The 14,303-nt window shown below is 42.2% G+C and overlaps 1 protein-coding gene across 2 annotated transcripts in view; it reads left to right on the top strand.

Moving 5' to 3' along the window:
• Nucleotides 1-14,303, top strand: part of CLU (clusterin) — a 30,317-nt gene that overhangs the window by 13,725 nt on the left and 2,289 nt on the right. For both annotated transcript variants that reach the window (XM_070932182.1, XM_070932183.1), the window contains exons 3-8: nucleotides 2,880-3,028; nucleotides 4,369-4,536; nucleotides 8,063-8,516; nucleotides 9,705-9,818; nucleotides 12,872-13,095; nucleotides 14,128-14,303. In XM_070932182.1, coding sequence (XP_070788283.1) covers nucleotides 2,880-3,028; nucleotides 4,369-4,536; nucleotides 8,063-8,516; nucleotides 9,705-9,818; nucleotides 12,872-13,095; nucleotides 14,128-14,303 — 1,285 coding nt within the window. The remainder of the gene's footprint in view (nucleotides 1-2,879; nucleotides 3,029-4,368; nucleotides 4,537-8,062; nucleotides 8,517-9,704; nucleotides 9,819-12,871; nucleotides 13,096-14,127) is intronic.

Raw genomic sequence — 14,303 nt, forward strand, 5'->3', positions numbered from 1 at the left:
GGAAATGGGGATTTTGCAGTAACCTTCCCATGGAGTGGGATGGGAATGGAGATTTTACAGTATCCTTCCCCTGCCACACCCACCAAGCCATGCCCACCAGTGGTGGGTTCCTCCCGGTTCGGTCCGGTTCGGCCGAGCCAGTAGCGGTGACGATACGATGTCACCGAACCGGTTCTCCCCCCCCCCGCCCCCCCACCCCCCCACGTTATTCTTACCTTTTATTTGGTCCCACCCCCAATCTATTGCTGCCTCCTGAGTCCCAGCTGATGACTAGAGGGAAAAAAACTGTTTAAACTCTTGCCGCGGGGCTTCAAAGGGCCGTCCTACAGCTGATCAGTGTTAAAAGCAAACAAATGAGTCGGGTCGTAAGTGCGAGGACCTCCCGTAGTAAAAAAAATTAGACCCCACCCCTGATGCCCACCAAGCCATGCCACACTCACCAAGCCAACCCACAGAACCAGTAGTAAAAAATTTGGAATCCCATCACTGAGTCTGGCGTATCTGGAAGGTACAGTACCAGGTTGAGGAAGGCTGATGTGGATTATCAACCTTTTAGAAAATCCATAAACAAATCCCAGCTTAATTATTTGGCATTTGTGGGCCTCTCTCTTTATAAGCTGATCAGTATAAAACAATTGAAATAATGCTGGTGTTTGTAAAAAGTTATGCTTGTTTCTTATTTACAGTATTTAATAAATTTCTATACCTCCCTTCTCACTGATACAGCGACTCTATATTTCTTGAAGTGGGGTTCAAGAAAGTAGGTACAGAAATAATGCAATTATTGTAACTCATATCCCTATAAGAATGAGAAAAAGGAAGAAAAAACATGCATCAACATAGTCTAATCATTTTCCAGATGAGCAACAGGAAATTCATGTCGTGCCTTTTTATTTTTCTTAGACTTCTACTTTCTCTTCTTGTTACATTTGGTTGGGGGCTTGCTTAATGCTGCTGCTAGAAAGCTGCCCCATGCCACTTGAAACTGGTCAGCCAGGGTTGCCCAAGAATTGGATGCTCTTCTAGTCCAACTCTGAACAGTCCCTCAAAACCTCTTCCATTTCTCTGTAAACTCTTTAATTTGAAATGCTCTCCTTTTTCTCATTTTCTTGCTGCATCATCTCTCAAGATTTTGTATGGAAGATCTGGGCTTCATTCGGTGTTCTTGGATGACAGAAAACTGTTCATGTGTCTTTTATTTCTTATTGTTGGGCAATTTTAAAAATAGAAGCAATACATTCTCCAGTAATAATGCAGCATGGTTTAATTCCTAAGCACCGTTGTGATGGGAAGTCTGCTCAGTGCAGGAATCTTCTCAAACAACCAGTAAAAGAGATTCACCACATCCCGAAGCTGTCATTTCCATATCTACCATTAGGATTCTTTTTTCCTGATGTGCCTGCAAAGTTTGCTTCCATATTTTAAATTCATTGTTCTTGCCATGACATCTGAAAAATTCTTCCCTGCCTTCTATGTGATAAAAGAGGCTGCAGATCATTGTTTCTCAACCTTAGCAACTTTTAAGATTAGCCGGCTGGGGAATTCTCGAAGTTCAAGTTCATCTTAAAGTTGTGCAAAGCCATGCTTGTTTCTTATCTTAAAATGAGCAAGGTTGAAAAACAATGCTGCAGAAACTGTATTTTACGGACACCTATCGTGACTCATAGAATCTTTGCTTAAATATATCCAGTACCTTCAACCATACCTCCATACATTTAATCTTCCCAGACTGTTTATTTATTTGCTTGTTGTTGTCCTTTGGCTGCACTCCAGTTTGTCAGTGCCCCTCCTAAAATGAGTTGCCTGGAACTAGACCCAGTATTCCAAGTGCAGCCTGACCAATGCAGAATAGAAAGGAACAATGACTTCTCTTGATCTTGGCACTGTAACAAGTGTTTGTCTGATCGATGCGGAGTTGAAGAGAGAGAGAGAGATAAAGAAGAACAATAGCTCTTGATCAGATTTGCTGGGATTTGCCATGCTAGTGGGTCTGAAGGGCACCACTTTGGGGAAGGCTAACTCCAGGTATACAGTATTTCTGGAATGGGTTTTTAATATAGTTCCCCAAAGCAATGTTTGATTTGCAAAAACTCAAAATAGGACACACCCCTATTGATTGCTTTTAGCACCATTTATCTGAACCAGAGGTGGGTTTCAGCAGGTTCTGACCAGTTCTAGAGAACCGGTAGCGGAAATTTTGAGTAGTTCAGAGAACCGGTAGTAAAAATTCTGTCTGGCCACGCCCCCATCTCTTCTCTGCCTCCCAAGTCCCACCTGATCGGGAGGATATGGGGATTTTGCAGTAATCTTCCCCTGGATTGGGGAGGGAATGGAGATTTTACAGTATCCTTCCCCTGAAATGGGGTGGGAATGGAGATTTTACAGTATCCTTCTGCCACACCCACTAAGCCACGCCCACCAAACCATGCCACACCCACCAAGCCACACCCACAGAACTGGTAGTAAAAATTTTTGAAACTCATCACTGATCTGAACAATGTATTTGCCTCACTCATCTGTATCTACAGTAGAAATACCCCAGAATTTACCTCTGACCTTGTGTTTGCTAATATGGAGTTTGCTAATAGTACATGAATCGTATCAGTGTAACATACAAAAATATCACACACAGGTTGCATATGTAAATTGTTGAGTAACGTATATTAAACCTTGCAGGTCAGTTTGAAACGCCAATCACCCAGTAACTAAGTGCTGTAAAGTAACCAGTTCTCTTGTTACGTTCTTACTTTCTATAAAATGATTCCTGTTTCATTTTACAGTACCCGAAACATTCCATCTGTCTGTTAATATTGTGCATTGGGAAACAGCATATCAAAATGGTGCTGATGTGGCAATTTTTTCCCCTTTTCCTCTCACAGAAATGTCTGAAAAAGGAAGCCGGTACATTGATGGAGAGCTGGAAAACGCCGTCAATGGAGTCCGGCAGATGAAGTTATTGATGGAGCAGACGAGCAATGACCACCAGGAGATCTTGAATAGCTTGGAAGACACAAAGAAGAAGAAGGAGGTCTGTTGGCATCAGGCTTCCTGAGATGTTGTGATTGTTTCCTTCAGCTGGTTCGAAAGTCTTATTTCTTTGCCATTCAAAAAAGGGCAAAGGAGTTTTCTCCCCAGCCTAACCTAGATTCTCAAGTCCTTCTCCATAACCTACTAGCTTGAAACTCTCACAAGCTTTGGATACATTTTCAGTGTGGAGTAGAACTATTGCTATGAAATGACTAGCTCAGCTTTCTCCAGCCTAATGTTCACAGGAGATGATTGCAATTTAAGTTGGAACTGCAGTTGCTGACATTATCTGGCAGGCACCAAGCTGGGAAAGACTTGACAACTATCTTGTAACATCATGTTTATAAGGAAAAATAGTGGGAAGAAGGCTATGCAGCTAGCCCCATCCTCTGATATGGTGTGCATCAAGTAGTTTCTTCCCCTTTATTTGTGCATTAAATATGAATGTCAGCAGGAAGGTTTTTCTTTAAAAAAATTATGAACTTGCATTGGCTGTTCTATCCTCACGACACATTTAACTTGAATTAACCCATTTCCTGGGTTTGCATGTTACAATGAAATAATCCATTAAAAAGGTAGCCAAGGGTAGCATGTTACCTTAAAATAATTGAAAAAATCTTTCAACAACCTTGTTAAGCGCATTGATGAACCCAGGCGCTGTATGGATATCAGGGCTACCTTGTTCCATGGTTTTCTTTTACTGGTGCTAACTTGCTTCTCTCAAGACAGCCTCTTCTCCCAGCTGTTTGTCCTGGAATCTCATCAGTTCACTGCAGATGTTCCCCAGTCCTTTTCCTGGCTCTGTCTTGATGGATCTTCTCGGTCTGCTGCTCATCCAGTTGCTACTTTCACCATCATAATCTCCTTTGGATGCGAGATCCCCCTTATTGCTGCCTACTGGCTCTTATAGCATGTGTTTCCAACAGCAGGGTGCAAATGCCCAAGGAATTAGGATTCCCCCCCCCCCCCCCAAGCCCTTTGAGTCTTGCACTTAATTGTTGAAACTGAATGTCTATGGAGATTCTCAGTCATCCAGGTCATGGTTGTCCCCAAGGTGCATTTTCAAGAGGCAACTGGACATTCTGCTTTTTCTTTGAAGGAGCTTCTTGGGTGAGAAGCGAAAGGTCTTCAAAGAAAAACCAGGAAGTCCAGTTGCCTCTTGAAAAAGTACCTTTGGGACATGTTGAAACTGAAGGAAACTCACCTGCTCCTTCCATTTGCTCTCAATCTTCCTTTTCTTGGTCTTTCTTCCTTTTCCACTGCCTTCTGTTCCAGTTCTAGTTCCTCTTGTTTTATTGCTGACCCTTTAGGAAAGCCCTAATGACCCTGTTTCCTCTGCAGGAGGCTATCCTCCTTGCGAAGGATATGGAGAAGCAACTGAATGAGCAGGAAGTGTGCAATGATACTATGCTGGCTCTCTGGGAAGAATGCAAGCCATGTCTGAAGCAGACCTGCATGAAGTTCTATACTCGGACATGCCATAGCGGTGCTGGCCTGGTTGGCAGGCAGGTGAGTGAGTCATGCAATGTTGCTTGCTTAGCTTTGGACTTCTGGATAACTGCAGTTTGGGGATTCAGGTGAACCTTGAAACTCTCAAGGTATCATCTGGGCTGAGCCTTACGGGTGACTGCAGGGGTGAAATGCTCCCGGTTCAGACTGGATCACCCGATCCGGTAGTGATGGCGGCGGGTGGTTCGGAGAACCGGTAGCAAAAATCCCTGCGCCCCCCCCCCATGCCCAAATGAGCCGCACGATTAACAGAGGCCTTTTTTTTTTACTTTTAAAAGCATTTTTTCTACAACCTCTTCCGAAGAAAAAATGCTTTTAAAAGAAAAAAAAAAGCCTCTGATGATCGCGCGGCTCAGCTGGGATCATCAAAGGCTTTTCAAAGAATTTTTTTCTGCAGCCTCTTGGCCGAAGAGGTGGTAAAAAAAATGCTTTGAAAAGTCTCTAGCAACTCCCAGCTGAGTTGCCTGATCGGCAGAGAGGTATTTTTTAAAATGCCTCTCTGACGATTCCAGCTGAGTTGCCTGATTGGTAGAGGCTTTTCAAAGCATTAGAAAAAATGCTTCAAAAAGTTAAAAAAAAAAAGTTGACCACGCCCACCCAGTCATATTAACCCCCCCACCAAGCCACGCCCACAGAACCGGTAGTAACAAATTTTACATTTCACCCCTGGGTGACTGTCACGGGATACAAAATTAAAATCTGGATAAGCCTCACTGAAATGTGTGCACCTTCTCTTGACTGAAGGATCCACAATGAAGAGCACACTCCAAATTAGGAAAAAATTAAGTCTGTTTGAAAAGTTGGAGTTCAGGATTTTTAATGAAATGCTTGTCTTTTTTTTTTTTTTTTTAATTGATTTATATGCCACCCTTCTCCGGAGACTCAGGGCGGCTTACAATGCGTTAAGCAATAGCCTTCATACTTTTGTATATTTATACAAAGTCAGCTTATTGCCCCCACAAACTGGGTCCTCAATTTACTTACCTTAGAAAGGATGGAAGGCTGAGTCAACCTTGAGCCTGGGGAGATTCGAACTTGCAGTAATTGCAGGCAGCTGAATGTTAATAACAGGCTATTAGTCTGCTGCGCCACCAGGCTCTGTCTTAAATGATCTCAGATCACCCAAACTTTGGCACCACCTGCTCAATCATACAAGCAATTGTACAGCCAGCTGTATAGGAAAGTGGAACCCTCTACATCAAGGAAATTGTTTCCCTTCTCAAATAATGGCATAAGCTCAATTTCTTGGCTCTTCAAATTCTCCTAAATGAACTTAATCACATTCTGAAGTAGCTGGAAACCTTTATTCTTCATTCTCCTTTGTTGGATGTGGGTTACAGATCAGATAATCAGGTTATTGACCTGGATGCACAGGAAGGAAGAAAGATCTCTTAAAAGTATTTGACTTAAGCTTTTTTCAACCTGATCCTGTTTGAAGTCTGCATCACAACTCCCACTAACTGTACTGCTTTAACTTGTTCAGTACACCTGGCCACCAACTTAAGGAATGCTGATCTAAAATTTAAAAATAAACTTAAATTGATTCTGGAAATGAATGAAGAGGATGAAATTACGGATGTCTTTGTGCTTAATGGAAGCTTTACAGACAGTTCCGATACAATTCTGATACAGCCTCTTTTGGTTAGCTCCTGAATTCTTACCATACTACTTTTCTAGACAGTTTATTGTTTCTTTTCTAATTACAATAGCCTTCCAATTGGAGGGATCTTAAGATTTCACACAAACGTATTAGACTTGTAAGTCTAGTTATAAGCAGTGGTGGGTTGCTCCCGGTTCGCACTGGTTCGCAAGAACCGGTAGTAAAAATTTGTAGTAGTTCGGAGAACCGGTAATAACATTGGCTGGCTATGCCCCCGAACCGGTCCCGGCCTGGTCGCCGCTCGCTTACCCTGCCCACCTCATCAGAGGCTGTTTTTGTTTTGTTTTTTTACTTTTAAAAGCATTTTTTCTACAATCTCTTCGGCCGAAAAAATGCTTTTAAAAGTAAACAAAAAAAGCCTCTGATGATCGCGCGGCTCAACTGGATAGCTCAACAGACTAAGCACTATAATTTAACACCAGCTGTCTGCAATTAAAGTAAGATCGAATCTCGCCAGGCTCAAGGTTGACTCAGCCTTTCTAAAGTAGGTAAATTGAGGACCCAGTTTGTGGGGGCAATAAGCTGACTTTGTCTAAAAATAAATATAGAAAAGTATGAAGGCTATTGCTTAATGCACTGTAAGCCGCCCTGAGTCTCCGGAGAAGGGCGGCATATAAATCAAATTAAAAAAAAAAAACTGGGATCGTCAGAGGCTTTTAAAAGCATTTTTTTCTGCAACCTCTTAAGGTTGTAGAAAAAATGCTTTTAAAAGTAAAAAAAAAAAAAAGCCACGCCCACCCAGACACATTACCGCCCCCACCAAGCCACGCCCACAAAATAAGCCATGCCCACAGAACCGGTAGTAAAAAAATTTAGAACCCACCCCTTGTTATAAGGTATAAAGAACTATTAGGTGCCCAAAGGAAGTTAAAAACAAACCAAGAGTTAAAACAACAAGGAATAGATATAGATTGGTGGCTGTACATACAAATTCAGGCAAGATACAAAAAAGATCTAGAAGAATATGGTTTCTATAAGGAGCAACAAGAGCTTGATAAAATAATACAGGGGATGGAGGAAAAATGATATCCAAAACATATAACTATCTACTAAGATTTAAGATGGAAAAAGAAACTGTCAAAGAAATCATGATAGCCTGGGCAAAGAATTTTGGTTATAATATTGAATTAGAACATTGGGAAAAATTATGGGGAAAAACCTATAAATTAATAGGCAGCCTTTAAAGAAAACCTATATAAAACATTTTACCGTTGGCATTCACCTCTGGCTAGATTGGCCAAAATGTTTCCAAATCTATCTGCGGAATGCTGGAAGTGTAAACATAATCAAAGTACATTTTACCATATGGGGTGGTCGTCTCCAGAAGCCAGGAAATATTGGATTAGAACAAGAAAATGGTTAGAAGAAATTATGAATCAACGAATTGAATTAAAACCAGAATTATTTCTATTAGGAATAATAAGAGGAAACTACAGTAAGAAAATTCAATATATCATATTGCCTGTAACAACAGTGGCCAGAATTGCCTATGCACAAAGCTGGAGACAGGACAGTACGCCCTCCGAGAGAATGGTGATTAAAAAGGCGTTAGATTGTGCTGAGATAGACAGGTTAACATTGGAATTAAAGGAAAGAGGGGAAATGGAATACTATTTGGTCTGGGAAATGAGGTACAAATGGCTAGAGAATAGATGTATAGATTAAATACAAAGGTATCTTAAGAGAGATACTAAAACTTAAAGATAATGTATATAGTTAAAGGAAGAATAAGGAATATTATGTATGTTATGTATGTATGAGTATTATCGATGCTGAAATACTGAAAAAATTGTAAATGTGATATAAAATGGTGAAATATGTTTAATAAAAACAATTAAAAAATAGATTTCACACTTTTTCCTTCAGCTGGAAGAGTTCCTGAACCGCTCTTCTCCCTTCTCCATTTGGGTGAATGGGGAGCGCATCGACTCCTTGATGGATGTAGATGAAGAACAGGGCCGGAAGTTGGATGATCTTGAGGAGCGCTACGGTCTAGTGGAAGATGGCGTGGATGACCTCTTCCAAGAGAGCAGTCAGGCCTATGGGCAACTCTCCTCCTTCTTCCAATGGCCATTTCGTGGTTTTCAGGATGGCTTCCACAGCATCCGTATCCCATTCACCCATTCCCGTGTTGCTAGGAATACACGCCCTTTCTCTCAGTTCTTCAGCAATTACCGCCCCCATCAAGGTTTCTACCAGATTTTCCAACCATTCTATGAGATGAGCCAGCATTTCTTTGATGGTGCTCAGAGTGCCATGGACTGGGACCACACGGGTCTAGGAGGAATCCCTGGGTTTTCTTTTGATCAAATCCCAACAGGTAAAGTGAGATCCTGGGCTGCAGAGTGAGCTTGGCCATTGGAGCTCTTTTAAACACATATTTGTCAGCCTACTCCCTCCAGTTATACAAAGGAAAACAAGTTTTACTGGGCATAAAAAGGGGAGATCTAGTTTTTGGTACCTAGCATATTCCCAATGATTAGAGAAATACTTGCTTGGTTCATATCAGGGGTGAAATGCTCCCGGTTCAGACCGGATCGCCCGATCCGGTAGCGATGTTGGCTGGTAGTTTGGAGAACTGGTAGCAAAAATCCCTGCCCGCCCCCCATGCCCAGCTGAGCCACATGATCATCAGAGGCTCTTCGACTGAAGAAGTTGTAGAAAAAATGCTTTTAAAAGTAAAAAAGAAAAAGCCTCTGATGATCGCGCGGCTCAGTTGAGATCGTCAGAACCTTTTAAAAGCATTTTTTCTACAACCTCTTTGGCCGAAGAGGTTGTTTGAAAAATGCTTTTAAAAGGCTCTGACGATCCCAGCTGAGTTGCCTGATTGTCATTGGCTTTTCTTTTCTTTTAAAAGCAAAAAAAAAAAAAAATGCTTTTAAAAGAAAACAAAAGCCTCTGACGATCAGGCAACTCAGCTGGGATCGTCAGAGCCTTTTAAAAGCATTTTTTTTACTTGGGCCAAAGAGGTTGTAGAAAAAATGCTTTTAAAAGTTAAAAAAAAAAATTGGCCACGCCCACCCAGTCACATTCTCTCTCCCCCCCCCCTCCCCAACCAAGCCAGGCCCACAGAACTGGTAGTAACAAATTTTACATTTCGCCACTGGTTCATATTCATAGTAAGCCCCTTGTTCACCAGCAGACTTAGTTTCTTTGACTTGTCACAGGACAAATTCATTTGGCAATTTGATGGTAATGATTAGCAAGGGGCTCTGCTTTTTTTCCTCTGTTCCACCCCCTCCCAATTTCCAATATGGAAAGGTAAGCCCCTCTAATATTGCCACTGTGCTTTGTTGCTCAGGCTGTCAAGAACAGTTTAATTGTCTTCATTCTGTCAACTCCAAATCATGTCCAAAGGGTATATTTTTGAAGGTGAATGTTGTGACGCAGCTTCCAGATTTCTGGTCTCAAGTAATTCTTGGCTTTATTAACAATGCTGGCTTGTGACTTAATAACAGCTGGCAAAACGGGGGTCTGTTGTGAAGTCTTCTATCATTCTTTCTTTTAGCAACTCCAGGTCACAATGACAACCGGATGGTGTGCCGTGAGATCCGTCGCAATTCTGCTGGCTGCCTGAAAATGAAGGAAAAATGCGACAAATGCCAGGCCATCCTGGCTGTAGGTAAATGGAAGAGGGTGAAATGGAAGACAGAAACTTTTTTTTTTGCAGCTGACCACCATGGTTTGAAGGGATAATTGATTAAAATGATTTATTAAAATAGCCGTGGTGGCGCAGTAGTTAGAATGCAGTATTGCAGGCTGACTCTGCCCACAGTCTGAGTTCGATCCTGACCGGTTCAAGGTTGACTTGGCCTTCCATCCTTCCAAGCTTGCTAAAATGACTCAGATTGTTGGGGGCAATATGCTGACTCTGTAAACTGCTTAGAGGGGGCTGTAAAGCACTATGTAAGTTTAAATGCTATTAAAGGCAATCTGATGTGCAGGTAGTCCTTAACTTAACATCCATTCATTTAGTGATTGTTTGAAGTAACACAGGACATTGAAAACAGTGACTTATGACTGATCCTCACACTTATGACTTTTGTAATATCCCCACAGTCCCAAGATCAAAATTTGGGTGCTTGGCAACCAGCATGTACAGGTAGTTCTCGACTTACAACAGTTCATTTAGTGACCAGAGTTACAACAGCACTGAACAAAGTGACCTATGACTGTTTTTCACACAACCCTTATTGTTCTGCCCCAGCTACGGACCCCAAAGAACGCAGCACACACAAAGTCCATACAAACCTTAGTTTACTAATTAAGGACTACTAATGAGCTTTCTTAGTAGTTGTTCCAACGCAAGTGCAGCTTAAATCAGTCTTTTCTGAACAAGGGCTGTTAATTTAACTTCATTAACAGACGACAAGAATCCAAAGAATAATAACTCAATTCTGAGGCACAGTATTTCAGATCTTACTGTGGTTGGCAGAATGCCCAGAAACAATTTGCAGGAACACTGACATGAGAGAAACAAGAGCTGAATCAAACGTTTCTGGAATCAAGACCCGAAGGAATATGAACGAAGTTGTTTCCTGCAAATTGCATCAGTCGTCCTTCCTTAAATAGGCTAGGGGAACGGCCAATTAGCCCCAAGCCTTACTCTCGAGGAGACCTCCTCCTGAGGAGCCACTCCTGCCTTTTGGCAGCTCTGCGCACTCGTGCATCAGGAAGAGGTTCCTCCTCTTCTTCCTCTTCACTTATGGGAGCTTCTGGAGGTTCTGAAGGCCCTGGCTGAATCCCCGCCTCTGGCACCACATCTTCTCCAGCCTCCTCATTGTCTGACTCGAGTGCCAGCTGCACAGGCTGCTGGTGCAGCACCACACCAGCCTCCTTGCTGTCGGAATCAGCTACTAGCTGCACAGGCTGCTGACAGGCCACAACACTTATAGCATCCCCATGGTCATGTGACCAAAATTCAGACACCTGGCAACTAACTTATGACAGTTGCAGTGTCCCAGGGACATGTGATCCCCTTTTGTGACTTTCTGACTAGCCAAGTCAATGGGGAAGCTGAACTTAACAACCATGTTATTAATATAACAAGAGCAGTGATTCACTTAAGAACTGTGGCAAGAAAGGCTGTAAAATGGGGCAAAACTCATTTAATAAATGTCTTACTTAGCAACAGAAATTTTGGGCTCAGTTGTGGTCGTAAGTCAAGGGCTCCCTGTATTTACAATGGTTGCAGCATCCCAGGGTCCTATGATCACTGTTATGACTTTCCCAGACCATTCTGACAAGCAAAGCTGATGGGGGAAGCAGCTCTATGATTCACTTACCAACTGTAGTGTTATTCTTAACCATGGCAAAAAGGTCATAAAATTAGGCACAACTGTCTTGCATAGCAGTGGAAATTGTGGTCCCAATTGTAAAACAAGGACTACGTATGCAAAACAAGAAAGACTGGGATTTTCTTGTGAACATTTTTGATAAATGCCCTTTTGTCTTACCTAGTTGGCAGCTACATCATATGGCTTGTATATCTTTTATTTTTCATTCATAATTGGTAGGAAATAGCATCTCCAATATTTGGAGGCTTACTACTAAATTTCGATGGTATGATTTTGGCTGGGTTGCAAAAAAACATTGCAGATACTCTCCCATTTCTGGGCTACCGAAAGAAAAGTTGTTTTTTAGATCCAGATTGCGTATAAATTGTTTCCTTTTGCCAACATGACTTTTTGGTTGGGTTCATATAACACGGTTAGTCTAATTACTAAATTAATTCATACACTACATTAATTATAAACTAGGGTAATGGAGGTGGATTCACATTTATTGTTTATTGTTTATTTATTGGTTCGATTTATATGCCGCCCTTCTCTGGAGACTCAGGGTGGCTTACAATGCGTTAAGCAATAGCCTTTATACTTTTGTATATACCTGCTTAGTAGGGCTTTCGGCCCCCCCCCCAGCGGTGTTCTTTTTTATACAAAGTCAGCTTATTGCCCCCACAATCCGGGTCCTCATAATGCGCTAAATGTCATAAAAACTTAAAACGAACAAAAATTAATATGCCGCATGAATGCAGCTACCTGTAACTGATTTAGTTATACATAGAATGTGAATAGAGCTTTTGTGTTATGATGATGCTATTTTTAACATGTATCCAACTTATAAAATCGTTGACTGAGATGGGTGGTTATAGAAATTGAATGAATGAATGAAATAGATTTCTAGTTTTAGTTGAAAATAAAATTATGGCAGCGGTGGGTTCTACTTACCTTTACTACCGGTTTGCAACGGGAGCTTCTGCGCATGCGCAGATCGTCCATTATTACGTCCTGGCAGGTGGGCGGAGCCTCCCGTCGCTTTTACTACCGGTTTGCAAGAACCGGACAGAACCGGGAGCAACCCACCACTGAATTATGGTGACTTCATGAAGTGTTTGCAAGTGTCACAGCAGGGGAAGCGCATAACCAACCAGCCTTGATCGACCTTAAGAAGGTAAGCTAGAGCAGGCCTCCTTTGTCCTTGAATGGTAGATCACCTAAAGATCCCAGAACTGAGAAGTCAGCAAAACATCCTGGAAGAAGGCAGTGGCAAAACCATTTCTGTACCATTTCTGAAACCCCCTATACGGTCTATCCCATCAGTCCCGTCAGGAAATCTTCACTTTTTTCTTACTTGGATCTCCTTTTGCTCTCCATCTTCTCCAAATCCATACAGATTGCTCCCAGACGGATCCAGATCAGAGACAAATGAAGGAACGCTTTGAAGATGCTCTACGATTGGCTGAACGATTTACCCGGAGATATGATGAAATCCTCAGGGCTTTCCAGGAAGAAATGCTCAACACCACAGCCATCCTGGACCAGCTCAACCAACAGTTTGGTTGGGTATCTCAGCTAGCCAATCGCACTCGGAATGACAAGCTTCTGAAGGTTATCATGGTAGGTTATTGACTGCATTTCCCTCACTTGCTTAATTTGATTACTATGACTTGGCTCCTTCATTGGTTTTGTGAAGTCCATTATCAGAGGTGGGATTTACTTACTTTCCCTACTGGTTCGCAAACGTGAGCCTTCCACACATGCTCGGTCTTCTACGCATGCTCTTTGCTCGCACGTGTGCCTTCCGTGCATACGCCTGGCCTCGAAAAATGTGGCAAAATAGGACATCATTAACATCCGGGCAGGTGGGCGGGGCCTACCACAATTGCCACTACCAGTTTGCCTCAACAGGACAGAACCAGCTGTCCATTATGTTATAAAGTAGACAAATAGCTGGATGCACACAAACTAAGCTACAAATGTTTTAACTAAAGTTAACGTGTGAATGTAGCCACTAAGTCTTCATCCTGCATGTTTAAGCATATTTGTTTACATACATTAGTATGATGCTTATTTGCCAATTCTAGGTAGCTTCCAATAGCATTGTAAAAACATCAGTAAGTTAGTATTATACAGCATCCCAACTCTTTTCCCTTCTGAGAAGTTCCCTTCCATTAGATGATAGCTGCTTCTATTCTGAAGGTTTGCCAGAAGAGAGTATAGCACCAAAATGGCAGCAGGGAGGAGAAGGAGGCCATCCTAATATCAGAGATAGAGGACAGGCTATTCCAGAATAGGAACTACTACTGAGAAAGCTTGCTCCTGAGCATCCCCCCTTCTCACCCTGGAGGGTACTCTCAGTTTACACCCTTGGACAAGGTGTAGCAAATGGGAAACTTCTACCTGCTTGGATATATTATTTCATTGGTGTAGAGAGGGACAACTTGGATTGCAAGATTGCTTTTAAGAACTGCTGACTTACCCAAAGAAGCTCAGGAATTCTGCTAGAAGAAAAAGAGAAGAATTGGATTTATCTCTCTCTCTACTTGTTCTGTTTCATGTTCATAGATGGGTGTGGGTGGATGGTGGAAGACAACACCTATCTTTTTGATAGCTTCAGGCACTGCTAATGCTTGGTCCTCCTCTTTTAAGGTGAAATCTTCCAGTCCAGAAGACACATCCCAAACTCCTGACACTCAAGTGACTGTCCAGGTCTTTGATTCTGAGCCCTTCTCCTTGACTGTGCCAGGAATTGTTCCTTTGGATGATGACACATTCATGGATATGGTGGCCAGGGACGCCCTGCGTAGTTTCAAGGACAATAAAGT

Source organism: Pituophis catenifer, unplaced genomic scaffold, assembly GCF_029215685.1.
Source record: "Pituophis catenifer annectens isolate HBS135680 unplaced genomic scaffold, rPitCat1.0.hap2 SCAF_1, whole genome shotgun sequence".
NCBI classification, from domain to species: domain Eukaryota; kingdom Metazoa; phylum Chordata; class Lepidosauria; order Squamata; family Colubridae; genus Pituophis; species Pituophis catenifer.